The sequence below is a fragment of the Epinephelus lanceolatus genome, chromosome 14 (genome assembly GCF_041903045.1).
Source record: "Epinephelus lanceolatus isolate andai-2023 chromosome 14, ASM4190304v1, whole genome shotgun sequence".
Taxonomy (NCBI): domain Eukaryota; kingdom Metazoa; phylum Chordata; class Actinopteri; order Perciformes; family Serranidae; genus Epinephelus; species Epinephelus lanceolatus.
In genome coordinates this window covers 22,250,536-22,267,049 of record NC_135747.1, presented here as the reverse complement: position 1 = coordinate 22,267,049, position 16,514 = coordinate 22,250,536, and the positions used below count along the sequence as shown (strand labels likewise).

Below are 16,514 nucleotides of genomic sequence, written 5' to 3'. Positions count from 1 at the left end.
CACTTCTGCTCCCTCACAGTTGCTGAGGGGAATAACTCGCGCCCTCGGTGAAAAAGCCACTTCCTAAATACCAGTAAGTTGTGCGCTCTTGGAAACTTGTGCAGACTTCAGGGAGGCATCTCTGCCTGTCTGTCTGGTGTCGGACTCCTCTCAGGAATGCAGCGGGAAGTGTGAGAAGCCTTGCTTCAACTAAAAGTAGGACGGAGCTCGGTTTTCTCATGTTGCCATATTTAGTTTAAAGCCATTGTTACGGTTTTTTTGCTGTGAGAGTATGTTAACACCAGGCTGCTTGTCCAAGAAGGCACTTTAAAACTTCACATCATCGACCTGCAAGGACCGTTAAAGACTGAGAGCTTCACGGAGACGTCTCCTGCACCATGGTCAGTAGTCGATTGATCAATTGATCAGCTTCAGTAGTCACTTTAAATACCAAAAGAAAAAAAAAACATGAGTAAATGTGAAGTACTTACTGTGGAGAGTGTGAAGCTCACTGCTAGGGTAGCCTATATAACGATTGCAAAACCAGACCCTACAACGCCAGCTTGTGTTGTGTGATTTCAAGAAGAGGATGTTTTTGAAACTTTTGTGTCACCTTTCACAGGGCTGCAGCAAGATGATGTGGGGGGTGGTGGGGGCGGCTGTCGTCATCACGTTAATAACGATCCCTGCGGTTTATTTCAGCAGTAAGTTAAAGCTCAGGCCTCTATGTGTGTGTTTTTTCTCAGTGTGTGTGTGTGTGTGTGTGTGTGTGTGTGTGTGTGTGTGTGTGTGTGCTCTCTGTGTGAAATCAAGTGTGAGAATAACCATAACAGCTTGCTTAAAACTAAAAGTACAAATCAGGTATTACAAACTGTTTTTCTGTGTTTGACTGACTGACTTTAAGTTTGTGTGATTTTTTTTCTTGCTGTCATAATTACTCTTTTTTGGTTGTCCATTTGTCTTGTGTCAGCAGCCTTACTAAGGTGTTTATTTAAGTGAATTATAAGTGGCTCCTATGTGGCTTTTCAGTGTAATAGCACGCTGCTGGACGTTTTAGCGCCACCGCGTGACGCACAGATGGATGCGTGTCTCCATTTTTCACTTCTGATCCAACAGTAACATTTTACTTTTCTGCAGTGTCAGAATTTAACTAAGGCAACTGAGGCAAACATATATGCACTTAGTTAAAGCATTTTATTGAGAGCAGTGTCAGTTTGCACAGATCACAAGTAAATACATACAAATAAAGACATTACTGGTAAATATACAAATGTAATTTAAAGATAGTGCATTTACAACACTGATACAGACACTTTTCTCCTTTAGTATGTATTCAGATTATAAGGAAAAAAAACACAATAGAAAAAAAGAAAAATATATAGTAACCTAGACGCCCAAAACAAAATTGAACGATTCTACATCAATCTTCTCCAGATGTTAAATAAAAGGTTGCCAGATGGTGTCAAATACGTCCAGCTGCTTATTTCTAATCTGATCCTCTCCAACTCAAGAGCACTGACAACATCCTCAAGCCACATATTCACATCAGGGATATTTTTATCCTTCCGCACCATCAGCAAGCATTTCTTAGCTGACATAAGGAAATAGCTTATAAGTCAACTTTGAGCTGTTGTGAGAAAGTTAAATGTCTCTGAACATTAAAAATAATAGTTTGTGGTTCAGGCCCAGTTCTTGAATCAAGAATGTCTATGGAAAATGTTGCACCAGTACTTCTGAATCTTAGGACACATTTCAGTGTATTAGAATGGCTTCGTTAGACTGACACCTGTGGACTTATGCAACCTCTGTGCTATTTTAGATTGCATAAGGCAATGTCTGACATTAATAGAACATTCATTAATCTGTTTTAAACCATAATATTGTTCCTCTGCAATCTGGATATTTAAATCTTTTTCCCATCTCTCTCTTATAAGAGGAGTGTCCACCTTTTCATCCTGCAGAGCTGTATACACAGTAGATATGAAGTTAATCCATATCATTTATTTTTTCAGTAATTTCAAACATGATTTGTGTTATATTAATCTGGTAAAACCAGTCAGTGTCATTTTGACCCCAAAATTTAAAAAAAAAAAAAAAAAAAAGGAATAAAGTCTTTCAGTACAAAAGTAGACAGAGACCTTGGTCTCAGCATGACCCCTTATCAAAATAAAGGTTGAGTAAAGTTTTCAAATTTAGATTTTTCAAATTGTACATACTGTAAAATTAATGCCGTTTACACAGAGCTATGAACACCTCACAGTACAGGCAGTTACAGCAAACAATTTGGCTCATGCTATGCTCAGGACATACTGGCATGTGACAGGAGGAGCAAACATTTGCTACCATCCTGTCTGTGTTTGGGAGCAAAGGCAACACCTATTTTGAGTAGATTTTCCAGCCGAGAGTTGGATGTTCACAGCAGGAAAAGGAGTTTTCCTTGAACTTCTATTATGAAATTATGTGATCTGACTTTGAATATCATCTTATGAGGAAATCTGTTTGCTGCATCTGTATCCGTCTCCTTCAAAAGAAATGACTCACCTGAACTTACTGATGAGTGCCCCCTACCCCTGATAGCATGTGGTACCTTAGATCAGGACCACAGCAAACATGAACTCAATAAAATGTTCCATCTGTTAAAACTGCATTGGGGAATAGGAAAACAATGTTATGAAGTCATTAGGAACAAATTGATTGACAAAGTCCTGAAAACTGGAATAAAGCACCTGTGAGAAACGACAATACGACAAGTACACCTCTGGGTCTACCCCAGTCAGTACGATGAGGGTTAAATAAAATATATGAATACTTCTGCTACTGGATTTCTTATATTGTTGATGGCAAAAGCTCAAATGCAGCATGTGCATCATTTCAGAATCGGGTGTTGCCAAGAGGCCATTCACCATTGAAGATTACTTCAATGACACCATTAGGTGGAAAGCCTACAACTTGTATTGGATATCAGGTAACAGGTCAAATCTGTAATACAAGCTGTCCTTTTGGTCAAGACAATATATGAATCTTCATGTTGTGTACAAACCTCTCACAAGTGTATTTATTGTCTTTTATGTCTGCAGACAAGGAGTATCTGCATAAAACAAGAGAGGGAAATGTCATCCTCTTCAATGCTGAAACAAATGAGGAGTCACTATATTTGAGCAATTCAACATTTGTAATATACATATATTTTCAAATATGAGCATTTTACAACAATAAACATAACATTGTCAGTAATAACTTGTGGTTTATACTAATATTTCCATTATCATTTTCATTGCAGGCTCAGGTGGATGCCAATGATTATCTGTTGTCAGGTGACTATAGATACATCGCCTTTGAAAGCAATTTCACAAAGGTGAGAAACTCCCTGTGCATGTTCCCTAATTAGCTTTGCACATGCATTTTTACATTGACTAAACTCTTTAAAATATTTCTGTGTATGCCACTTTAAGTTTTATTATCATAAAATCTGATGAGGAAAATAGGAAAACAAGTTCTGTGTTTGCACTCTGACAGAAATGGAGACACTCTTTCACAGCTTCTTACTCCATCTATGACAGGGAGAGCTCGTGAGTTGTTGCCTTTTATTGTGACACAGTACATCATTTGTCATTATATGGACAGGCACATCACCCTCAGTTACTTTCATATTTCTTTCCAGAACATTTATTACCCCTGTGAATCTTCCAACCGTTGTGCAGTACTTCACCTTCGCCCCAACAGGAAACAAATATGTAAGTTTACGCCGTGTTATCGCGCAGCCTTGTCTTCACATTCAGTTGTAATTAACAATATCACAGCTGCTTCAACATAACTGGCTTTGAAATATGCTGCCCTGGTATGTGAGGCAACATTAGACATGTCGCATTTCGCAAACCATTTCTTGCTATAAAGTGTATTTAATAAACTAAAGTTGTGAATTTGAGTATGGATTTGTATGACATTTGTAACTAAAATCATCAAAAACTATAAACTATATCTACATTTTGCTTTGCAGGCTTATGTCTTTGACTACAACATTTACTTCAAATCCGACGTCACTGCTGAAGCTGTGCAGGTGACCTTCAATGGGAAAAAGAATGAGATCCTCAATGGTATTCCTGACTGGGTATATGAGGGTAATTAATGTTCTCCTTTTTTCAGATATGTGCTTCTGTTTCTCAAAATGGAAGATGCTTTAAGACGTTTTTTCTCCCATCAATTTCAGAGGAAGTGTTTGCATCTAATGGGGCAATATGGTGGTCGTCCACCGGGAAATACTTGACTTATGCAGAGTTCAATGACACAGACGTTCACAAAGTGGAGTTCTCTTGGTATGGATCTGAGCAGTATCCTGAAACAGTGGCTGTACCTTATCCAAAGGTGGGACACTCATGTGCCTTTCTCAAACATGCAATATTCTGCCCTGATAGTATTTATGTATATAGCACAATTTATATCGGCAATTCTCTGTTCATATTGTCCGCAATGTATCCTCCTCACACTCTCATGATAGTCAGTAATTTATGGCAATGTTACTTTTGATTGCATTTGCTGCAGGCTGGCTCGCCCCTAACCAAAGTGAAACTGTATGTGATTGATACCACAAATCCATCCCAACGCACACAGGTGGTTCCCCCTGCGTCTGTAGCCTCTGGGTCTGTATATTCTTCACTTTGTTCAGTATTTTTAAACCTGGATCATATTTCCCTATGTTTTTGTGTCTAAGGGACTAATGGAGAGAACAGTTTTTAAAATTGGTCCAGTATGACAGAGACCACTGCAGCCGCTACAGCAAAACAGGCTGCAGTGTAATCCCTATGGGAGATTGTGCAGCATCAATATACATATTATAACAGTGCATGTTTTTGCCACTGACAGGCTCAGATTGTTTTTCGAAGTGTCTGACAACATTATGGAAAACACAGAGAAGTCAGGGCAGCTGAGGGCATTAAGTGCTGGAGAGGGCACCAAAACAGCTGATGATCATCAATCATAAACATTATGGTAAATTATTTAAATTTAAGATGAAGCACAACTACAATAGGCACCATTAAAGCATTACAGGCAATGTGATATACATTATTTCTCTACATAATAAAAAACAATTGTGAAATGTGTCCCTCCCCACCCCCCACACCTTGATTACATTTTCACCTCTCTGTAGTTAGCCTTTCGATTGTTACAAGGATACAATAGAATTTGGGCTGAATGTTTAGTTAATTAACATTAAATTAAATATTAATTTGATACTACTACAAATATAACTACTACTGTCAAGGGGGCACCACCAAGCAATTACACTACAGCCCTGTTTCCACGGAGCAGTACAGTACAGTTAAGTTCGGCACACATTTTTTCAGTTTCCACTGTGAAAAGTTGTGGATGGTACCAATGGAACCGTTCCGTACTGTCCCCATTTTTGTTCACCCCTCTGTTGGGGTACCTGGCACACAGATCTGGTACTAAAAGATGGAGCTGTGAACACTGCAGTCCGTTGATTGCGAATAGCAGACGGTCAGTCTGCTCAGGGCTGAGTTGTGGCTGGTTTTATAACCACTATTCATACCATGAGGAGTCTTGCATACATTAGTAATCTATAACTATAAAATGAAAGGATGTTTTGCTGTCTCTTTGGAGTTGGAGAAAAAATAATTTAATTCACTGGGCCAACTGCCGGGGACTTTTAAGGTGGAATGTTTACTTGTAATGTCATTCAATGCATAAGGTGACAAAGTGAATCCATCAGCACACCTTAAATTTCAATAAGACAAGTTTGACTGTTACTTTAGTTTTTATTGTCTCTCTTGGATGACGCAGACTTTTAGTAACGAGTGGATCTTCAAGTGTTTAAAAATATTTCGACTTGATAATATGAACTGCGTATATTCTAGTCCTCACTCAGAGAAAAAAGAAGCGTCAGGAAGTGTCTTAGATTAGAAGGACTAAATGCACAAACCTGCTATCTTTAAATATCTCACTGCAGCCTGTTGTATTTTGTGCTGAAAATCTCGGCGTGCAGCCTCGTTCTGTGGACAATAAACAAGGTGCAGACTGATAAAGAAGGAATTACAGTGAGTGCTGGACGGAGCAGTGAGTGACAACAACCATGCCCACATTTAAGGGTACTGTTTGCGGTGGAAATGCTAGGGTCTAGGTACCATGTCTGAAGGGTTACTTTTGGTACCATACTGAAAGTGTTTGGTGGAAACGGGGCTTTAGGACACCTAAATTGAGAACAGCAACCCAAAAAGAAATTAAGTGTTTGGCTTAACCATTTGCTGATCCGATCTGTTTGTTGGTGTGTGTAACCAAGTCTCACTCAAGGAGAAGTCTCGTTCCAACATCTCATGGACTTTTCAACATTTTCAAAAGCTAAATATTTAGCCATGACAATGCTATTTTATATAACACTAAGCTCCACTTTCTCTATTCCAACACAAGTTCTTCCTGGTACTCCTCTCTTCAGCTCTCACTAATGTGTTCACCGTTGTTTTTTCTGCAACAAGTCAACTGTCATGAGATGAAGACTTCTCCTTGAGAGAGACTTGGTTACAATAACAAACAGTCCGGCAAAAGGTAAGGAAAAGCATTTAACTTCTCTGACGGGTCCTTTCTGTCATGCTGTCAGACACTTGTTTGAACAATCTGAGCCTGTCAGTGGCAAAAACAAACACTTTTAATGGACATAAACTGACAGTAGGAGAATTGTCTGTAGGGATAACACTGCAGCCTGTTTCACCACTGCACCTGCAGCAGTCCGTCTCAATACTGGACCGATTTTAAAATGTGTTGTCTCCATTAGACACCAAAACATGGGAAAATATGCATTAAGTTTTCCTCTAAAGCAAGCTACACTGAAAACAGAGGCAAATACAACATCCTCATGGTCTGCCTTAACCTTGTCACTTTGTGTTGCCTTTGCTCAGCGATCACATGTTGTGCTCAGTGACCTGGGTTACAGACGAACGCGTCGCTGTGCAGTGGGTCACAAGAAAACAGAATTACGTGGTTGTACAGATCTATGACTTTGATGGAAGCAGCTGGCAAGAAAAGCAGGTAGCTGTCACCTCTCTGCTTCTCTGGATCATGACCAGCATGTTGACTTCACGGTCTTATGGGGAAATGCTAACGAAGTGCAATAATCTCTGCTCTCTATAGAAATTTGAACAAACAAGTAAGACAGGCTGGGTCGGCCATGTAAGTTTCCAAAACGTTACCACCATTTTCACTGTTTGATTCAATGCATGGCAATAAAATCTCACCTTGTTTTTCAGTACATGCCCTTACCTATTTTTATGGCTGAAGATAAGCTCAGTTTCTACAAAGTTATGAGTGACACTCAGGGCTACAAGCATATCCATTATATAAAAGATGTAAGTATGTTTCATTTGTATATATTCAAAATGTACTGCTCAGTCGCTGTTGTCGTGTCTTTGGTGTTGAGTATTTGGTTCACTCGTTTCTTCGAAGGGCAAAGCAACACCTATTACCTCTGGGAAGTGGGAAGTCATCTACATATCCAAATTAACAAACAATGCCATGTGAGTGATGTTGTCAAACATTTCTAGAAAAACGACATAAACCTTGAAGAATATTATTAAGTAAATACATGTAAGTCTGACATTGTGATTTTTTTCCCCAGATATTTTGCGAGTAATCAGGACCAAGGCATACCAGGAAAGAACAATCTTTACAAGTAAGGAATTCCTGTTATCTGTGTGATGCACCCTAACAGACACATTAGCCGAAGTTAATTAGGATCCAATAAACAATAAACAGGAGCACAGCAAATATTACAACATTTGGATGAACTGAATGACATGAGTTGTTTGTTTACCAGGGTTGCGATTGGAAACAGCCCCTCTGCTCCTCAGTGTCTCACCTGCGACCTGCATAAGGACAGGTGTCAGTACAACTCTGCTTACTTCAGCTTTGACGCCTCTTTCTACCGAATGGACTGCTACGGTCAGTTACCCATCCACATTTGCTCTTAAGCAATAACTCATTCACAGTCCATGTGTTGGGATTATCTGTGGTTGGGAGCATCTGTGACGATAACCTGAGTGAAGAAGTCAAAAAGCAGACGTTACGTATAATCAGCTATTTGTGCATTTTCTATTTTTGTCTTAACCAGGACCTGGGTTGCCCCTCTACACACTCAGGGACAACAGGGGCTCAGGTGCAGGTCTGTATACTCACTAATCCCAAGTCTGTTGTTGAAATATTTATTACAGTTGCATATTTTTCAGTTTTTTCATATTGCCATCTCACTATGCACTCTACAAATATGAAGAGATGCAGATTTATTCATTTATCTTACTATATAATGACGAAAACTCTGTCTGTGTGTCTGTTACACGTTTTTCTCCTCACTGACTTGGTCAATCCATGTGAAATTTGGCACAGTGGTAGAGGGTCATGGGAGGATGCGAATGAAACAATATTACATCAATTGGCCAAAGGGGGGTGCGATAGCAACCGATTGAAATTGCAAACTTTGAATGGGCATATCTCATGCCCCGTATGTCATAGAGACATGAAACTTTGCATAGAGATGCCTCTCCTCATGAGGAACAAATTTGCTTCAAGAACCCATAACTTGTGGTTATATAGATTTTCTGCCTTTTTTTTTTTTGAAAAACACTTCAAATCGATCTCTTCCTAGGAAGTTTGACTGATCTGCATGAAACTGGGTGAACATAATCTAGGGACCAATATCTAAAGTTCCCTCTTGGCAAAAGTTGGAAAACTTACTAAAACTGAGCTTCTATAAGGCAATGAATATTGCGGAGGGCGTGGCTCATCACATAAAGGTGTATAACATCTCAAGGGTTTCACCAATCACCACGCAACTTTGTAGGCATATGACCACACATAATCTGAGGGGACCCCTCCATTATTGACCCCATCAAACAAAATGTGGGCGCTAGAGAGCTAATTTCTTATCTAGGCCTAACCGCCATATGGATTTTTACTAAACTTGGTAGATATGTAGAACAGGACGCCTCAAGGTGACTGGAGAAATTTAGCTCTAATTGGCAACTGGGTGGCGCTATAACAACAGAAAAATGCTTAAAAATGGCTAAAATGCGACCGATCACTGTGGCTCCCCCTGTGGCCCAATGTTTGGGGTCTTTGTTGGTCTTTTTTTTTGGTAAGACTAAGTCATGGTATGGTATGCTGTACATAATCACCAAACTGTCAGTGTGTCATTCTGTTTGTCCCACGTTTTTCTACTCACTGACGTGGTCAGTCTATGTGAAACTGCACATAGGCATTGAGGATTGGCATAGGTAGAAGGTGACAAAGCTACCAGTGGGTATGGACTAGTATGTTATTATTTTCATGACCTATTGTCATTATTGTATCACAGATTAGTTTCTTTTCTTGTCGTTTAACTAAGAAATTCTCCCATTTTTCAGTGCTCTCAGTGTCAGTTATACAAAATTAAAGGCTACAATGTGTTATGGTGATCTGCTTTGTATGTTCCACATATGCACAAAAATATTCCACAATTACTTGAAATATGACGATATTCTGAATTGGATGAGGGTCATGTAAAGCATTACTTCCCAACTGGTGGGTTGCAATCCAAAAGTGGGTCGTGAGTCCATTCTGAATTGACCGCAAGTGACTCATAAACATGTCAAGTCTGTAAAAAACACACTTTATTTTGAAGTACGGTGAATTTCCGACACATAGGTTTTATTTTGAAGTGCCGTTTCGTGCTGTAGAGTGAGTGACTAACAGACAGGGACTTAACAGAGACAGCAAACTAGCTCAACTGCATGTCCAAACACAAGTATGATGCTGAATGTATTAAACTGTGTGGACCTTAAACTAGCAATGACTAAGGAGAAATCTGGACCTCGCGGCTGGACCAGTTGGGAACCACTGATGTAAACAGCATGTTCCTCCTGGATAATCCAAATTAGGCAGTTTTCTGAGTGAAGCATCTTCTGATCAAGACATGTGCATGCTGGTATTATTCGAGTTTTAGGAGTGTTCTGAAGAATCAGAATCTCAACTGGAATAAAAAAACTGGAATATTTTGTGTAACTGACTGTTCAGGTTGAATCAGACAGCTGACAGGTTGTAAAGGTGCTTAACTGTTTGTGCTGTACACAGAGAAATGCTTTTGATATTCACTTTTATATTAGGTTTTTGTGCACATCAATTATTACCAGTATGACAATCAGTTCAATTATCCTTTTTTTTTTTTCAGAGCTCGCAGTTCTTGAAGAGAACAAGGAGCTGGAAAGTATTCTGTCTGAATTTCAAATGCCAACAATGCAGTATGGCACACTAAAGATTGCAGGATATGGTGAGTAGAGCTGCAGCGATTGTTGATTAATCATTTAGTCGATCAAAAGAAAATTAATCACCCACTATTTTGATAATCAATGAATCATTTTAGTCAGTTTTCAAGCAAAAATGCTAAATATTTGTTGTTTGAGCCTTTTAAATATGAGAATTTGCTGCTTTTCTTCAATGCTTGCAATAGTAAATGAAGAGTTTTGGGGTTATGGACTGCTGGTCCACAATTTCAATTGTTCTTGAGATAACAGCAAGGTCCACAAGAAAACTTGATTAGCTTATAAATGAGCCTGCATAATTCAAAAAATTTGTCTTAGTGATCAAAATTAAGTCTCAACTCTTTGTATTTCATCTGTTGTTAGAGTTGAGAAACCTCTGAGAAGCCTATGAGCACAGCAAAATAACTCTTGCGGATTTATTCTTTTGCTCCTAATTTCTCCTAAGGGGTGGGGGGTCAGAAAGAACAGATAAAAATATAGTAATCTCCAGAAAAAGAAGCCGATTTATGTCTAGTGAAGACAAAGAAAAAACTAGCAGCAAAATTTTCCTCTGAGCGGAGGCCTGAAAGTAACTGCCGCGCTGTCAGGTGATCAGCCAATTGCAGGCAGGTGTGAGGGGGGGTCCAAGTGAGCTGCAAGACGGGAGGACATAACACCTTCCAAACCCCTCCAGTACGTTTGAATGCATGTAAGATAATAATCTGTGTTTGGTGTGTTTTTGCACACACACTAAATAAGCCTTTCCTCATTGGAAAAAACAAAATTGATGCAAACATTTTTCGTTTCAAAAGTTTAAGTGATGGACACAAGATGTCCACAAGAGGTTTCACGTTTCATATTGGACTATGATTGGCTTCTAAACCATGTGTGATGTCCACAAAAACCTGCTCATACAAACTCACATGTTAGGTGAGCATGGAGAAATGTTCTCCCTTCAGCAGATGAATGTAAAAACAGTCCTCTAGTATCTATGCTGCACAGTGAGGGTCAAACATCAAGTGCAGGAACAACAAGCAAAATACATTTCTGAGTGGAGGGGGACTTTAAATTCAGAAATATTTTACCATGTAGGGAGATTCAAATGAGGTTTTACTCTTACTAAGTGACTGTAACTGGAGGATTGATATTGATGTATTTTAATCACCATGATGTTGGACATCTTAGAAGAGAAACAATGATCATTATCAGATACTGGATGGACGTAAATGGTTTAATTGGAGTAAAACCAAGAATTATTTGAAATTTGTCTCTATAATTTTACGTTTCTCCAACAGATCTTTGGTATCAAATGATGTTGCCACCCAATTTCAAGAAGTCAAAAAAATATCCTCTTCTTATTGATGTGTAAGTACAATACTCCTCACCGCTCCGTCCCAGTATAATTTAGTGAGCATTCATTAACATTTAATGATATATATATCATCTGCTGCTGACCTGTGCAGGTATGCCGGCCCCTGTAGTCGACGGGTGGACTATCGTTTCAAGCTGAACTGGGGCACTTACCTCTCCAGTTCACACGGGATCATTGTCGCCAGCTTTGATGGAAGGGGAACCGGCTACCGAGGTGATGAAATAATGCACGCTATCTACAAGCGCCTTGGGACGTTCGAAGTGGAGGATCAGATAACAGCTGTGAGGTAAAGTGTGTCTGAACAGTCAACATTCAGTAACCTCTGTGATATGACACGCACTGTGAAGTGATCTCATTTGCTGTTTGATGTTTTGACATGATATTCATAAATATTTCATAATAAAGAGAAATGTGGTTATGACATTGTTTTCTGATAAATGATCTCTGTGTTGTAGGAAATTCATTGAGATGGGTTTTATTGACAAAGACAGAATAGCAATATGGGGCTGGGTAAGTCACACTATCACTTGTTACTTTCTGTGTTTCTCATATACATAACTTTTTATTCAGTGTTTTTTCGTTCATTAATTTTATCAATTCTGACCTTCAGTCATATGGTGGCTACGTCACCTCAATGGCCTTGGGTGCAGGAACTGGACTCTTCAAGTGTGGAATAGCAGTTGCCCCAGTTGCCAAGTGGGAATATTATGGTTGGTGTACACACATGCACTTATATATTTTTCTGCAGTTTATTCTGAGAGCACTATAGTCTTCCTTTGACATCACCACAGCACACTGAAAACAGGAGCAGCCTCTAACACAGCTGTCAGTCATGTCAGTCACTCTGTGAACTGCGGTCAAACTGTCAGAGTAGGCAGCACTGATCAAATATGAATCAAGATTATGTAACTGCATTGCCAATTTCTCACCTCAGATGTTTTCAGAAACGTATTGTAGTGTACTGCTAAGAATGTTTCTGACCCGGTCGCCATTTTGGAAACAGTCGACCAAGGTGTAAGCACCACCCACCTGCCGGATTTTCTCAATTCACAGGTAAACAGTACACTAAAATATGTTTCTGAAAACATTTGAGGCGAGAAATAGGCAGAATCTTGATTCATATTTGGTAAGTGCTGCCTAGTTTGACAGTTTGACTGCAGTTCACGAGCAGTGATTGACAGCAGTATTAGAGACTCCTCGCCTCTGATTGGTTGTTTTTGTTCATTTTGTTCCTTCTAAAACACTGTCATACTCATGACAGACAGGTTTTTGTATCAAAGTTGACGCAGCAGCGATCTCGTCTTTTTTTAATTCCATGCATTATTCCGCCTTGTCAGAGCCTGGTACCTACATTACCCACAATACAACTCAACCGATGCAAGTTTGGTCTGAGATTTGGTGGCTAATGTAGCCTTGAGCCGCTAACCTAAAGCAGACTTAAGGAGCAGGCTACTGACGTCAAATAAGCCTTCTTTTTTCTAACTCCATCATTTTCAAACTTGCAGTCCTCAGCCCCAGCTGATGCTGACTCGAGTGACATCACTTGAGGCAGTTCATCGAAATTCATCAGTTCATCAAACCCTCCTCTGATGCTACAATAGGCTTTATCCAACTTTTTTCACACAGGCAGACCTCAAGACCCGTCAACGGACATTGATGTTTAAAATCAATGGAGTTGTCCTTTAAGGATTCAAATCTCTATTTAGATTTTGTCAGTTATCTGAAAACCTTTTTCCCTCTGTTAAATAAACTTATGCAGCGCCCATTCATAACCTTTACCTACCTATACCTAGTCATTGCCAACAGCCAGCTATTTGAGAACAGGCTATTTCTGAGAACGAAGTTACATCGCTGATGTTTGAAATGTTTGAGTTTCCTACTATGTAACATCTCCAATCTCTCTTTCTTCATCTTTTCTTGAATGTTCCATAGTGAGCAACTGTAATGAGCTGTATACACTACAGCATGTCATTCGGCCATGTATGTTACGAAAATGCATATACAACAGTTTGTATGATATCTAACAAAGTAGCTCCCCATTAATGGTGTCATAATGTTACATACTTAATGTAAATTTACATAGGTTAGGTTTAAGCAAGTAAAGTTAGGCCACATAAGTGAGGTTTAGGAAAAGAAACATTGTGAAGATACACCTTAAAATGACACAAAGTTCACTTTATTTTACACAGTACAGAACACTACTCTCCTGGAGGAAAGTCCTGTGATTTGTGACCCATCCACTACCCCTGCCTGCCTCCTTATGCTGACCTTTGGCCTTTTCACTGCTCCCCTATTCCCGTTAGCGTCATTGCAGCTTTCCCAACTGCGTTGGTTATACACAAATTACTGGCTCATGATTATGTGTGTTTCATACAAATTATGGTGCATTACTTTTCATAGGTATTTGTTCAAACAGTGCATGACAACAGCCTGAATTTGTATAGAATGCACTGCGTATTTGTGGTCTTAACTGCGTTTACTTTTACAGATGCAGTGTACACTGAACGCTACATGGGCAAACCTACGGAGAATTCAGACTCTTACAAAGTAAATATTGAACAAGTCAGCCCTATCACAATAATCTTTTCCAACTACTGCAGTATTCTGCCTTGAGACATACAATACCTTATTAACAGGGGTGTTTACTTTTAACAGAATTCTACAGTGACGGCCAGAGCGAAGAACTTCAAAACAGTAGACTATCTATTGGTTCATGGCACAGCAGATGGTACGTTTCATCCAAACACTCTTCTTTTCAATCTCTTAGCATGTGTTAACCCTGTTTCTCAACAGTGCACCAGGTAACACAGTAACACCGTAAAGCCTTACACACATGGACTCTATTTGCCTTGAGATTTGATGTTAAGTCACGTATTGAAAGCACTGTCTTTCCTGTAGATAATGTCCACTTTCAGCAAGCAGCACAGATCTCCAAAGCTCTGGTGGACGAGCAAGTGGACTTTGAGGCGATGGTAAATATTGGCTTAGGGAAGTGGTGCTACTATTGGCTCTGATGGTGTTGATTTAATGAGAGAAATAGAAATCTAAAAACTGCCATGTCTTGATATGCACAGTCTAGAATATGTATGACTTAACGTGTATAATTTGATAATGTTACGTGGAATTAAGTATTTTAATTTCTGTGCACTAATCTGATTTTGGTGTTAATTTCAGTGGTACACTGACAAGGACCACACACTCAGAGGATCATCCTACCATCATATATACACCCTCATGAGCCACTTCCTGCAGAAATGCCTCGTTAATCCCAAATAGATGTGAAGAATGCGACAGCATTTAGTGAACACAGGCTTTTTTTTCTAATGTGTATATATATATTTTATTATTTTGCTGATATTCTGAAGCATCAGGTTTAAGTCTGTGCATTTGTTTTTTATGTGCAATAGATGTTCAATTGTTCTCACACATGAACATGTGTACTTTATATGAATTTAGGGAACCTTTGTCAAAATGTCTAACATATAAAACATAATAAAAGCCACTGCATGCATTTATGGTTAAAACATTTTTTATGTGAATATGATATCATACAATAGATCACCACACTGGTTTGTTGTGTGAGTGCTGCATTTGTGTTGCAGTCATGTTTTATTAAATAAACATTGTTTTGAAAGTTTGATTGTACATTTTTTAGTTCAAATTATTTTCCCACACAGCCCTACTGTATAAACATGCAATTAAAAAGAATTAATAGTCCGGTGTGTAGGATTTCGGGGGATATAATGGCAGAAATGCAATATAATAAGTATTTTTTCAGTTATGTTTAATCAACTGAAAATAAGAATCATTGAGTTTTTGTTACCTTAGAATTTTTATCTACACATGGAGCAGGTCTTCGTCCCCGGAGATCACTATGTGGCACCATCATGTACGGTAGCCCAGAGCAGCCAAATCAAACACTGCCTCTAGATAGGTTGTCGTTAGCAGGCCCTCCCCAATAAGCAGCGGTGGAAGAACGCCACATTTTTTGGTACTTCAGTTTTTACCAGGTTAAATCACCGAATCCGAAAGTAAGAGACCTTTAATTCGGCCCTTAACTTCTGAATCTTAAATTATCAGAGAAAAAAGGTGAGCACACATTAGCAGGTGCTGAGCTAGCGGCCCCGTCTCTGACATATTGAACAGCATTGGAGAAATAGTAATTTGTAACATGAAACTGCTTTATTTAGTGTTTTGACCGGTTTAAATCACCGGATCAGTTTGTTCTGGAGAGGAAGAGACTTCTGCAGGTAATTTGGTTTCCAGTAAAAACCTCCTGAACAACCAACATTGAAGAAAACTTTCAGCTGGTTGCAATCTGCAATCCTCACCACTAGATGCCACTATATCCCCCTAAATATTAGACACCGTTAAGTTGTGCATATTTTGTCCCTCTCAATAAACCCTAAACATGTTTTAGTTTGGTCATATTACTCAAGTCAAAGTGAAGCTTATTAAAACAAAACTTTTAAACAAAACTTTTAAAGCTCACTTGTCACCCAAGTAAATTTGGACAACACTGGAGAGTTATTCATATATGAACACACAGCTGGGGTTTCTTGGTAACAAGAAGGCAGCAGGGAAATGAACCCTGAACCTGGAAGTGCTCTTTATTTAACAATAGCACACTTGCTGCTTGACCTTGAGATCACTAACCACATGCACAACTTAACTTATGGTGCAAGAACTCACAACATTAACCATAACCCATTACAACTATTGTGAAATGCATGAACAAATAACCACTGCGTAATAGGTAATATATTAACATATATATATCGTGATAGGCAATAGGTTGTCTGTACATTATTAAAAAAGGATTTCAATTTTTGTTTCATGACACTGAGAGACAAGACAGGGTCAGGGCAGAGGTTATGTTTGATTGT

At 39.0% G+C, this 16,514-nt stretch overlaps 1 protein-coding gene across 1 annotated transcript; it reads left to right on the top strand.

Moving 5' to 3' along the window:
* Positions 1–31: 31 nt before the first annotated feature.
* On the top strand, positions 32–15,268 carry fap (fibroblast activation protein, alpha). The gene is made up of 27 exons (XM_078174488.1): positions 32–195; positions 299–380; positions 602–683; positions 2,855–2,944; positions 3,057–3,151; positions 3,260–3,334; positions 3,496–3,548; positions 3,641–3,713; positions 3,977–4,097; positions 4,187–4,341; positions 4,519–4,616; positions 6,888–7,017; positions 7,120–7,158; positions 7,236–7,334; positions 7,432–7,502; positions 7,604–7,657; positions 7,802–7,926; positions 8,096–8,146; positions 10,187–10,285; positions 11,552–11,621; positions 11,720–11,914; positions 12,084–12,138; positions 12,239–12,338; positions 14,117–14,175; positions 14,284–14,356; positions 14,527–14,600; positions 14,803–15,268. The coding sequence occupies exons 2-27, from the start codon at positions 378–380 to the stop codon at positions 14,902–14,904; spliced, it is 2,241 nt and encodes a 746-aa protein (XP_078030614.1). The 5' UTR covers positions 32–195; positions 299–377; the 3' UTR covers positions 14,905–15,268.
* The last annotated feature ends 1,246 nt before the right edge of the window (positions 15,269–16,514 follow it).

What these genes read in the sequence shown, in the direction of transcription:
- fap (XM_078174488.1), top strand. An exon ending in CCTGCGTCTGTAGCCTCTGG is followed by an intron (nt 4,617 to 6,887) that starts GTCTGTATATTC and finishes GCCTTTGCTCAG; the next exon opens with CGATCACATGTTGTGCTCAG. An exon ending in ATATCCATTATATAAAAGAT is followed by an intron (nt 7,335 to 7,431) that starts GTAAGTATGTTT and finishes GTTTCTTCGAAG; the next exon opens with GGCAAAGCAACACCTATTAC.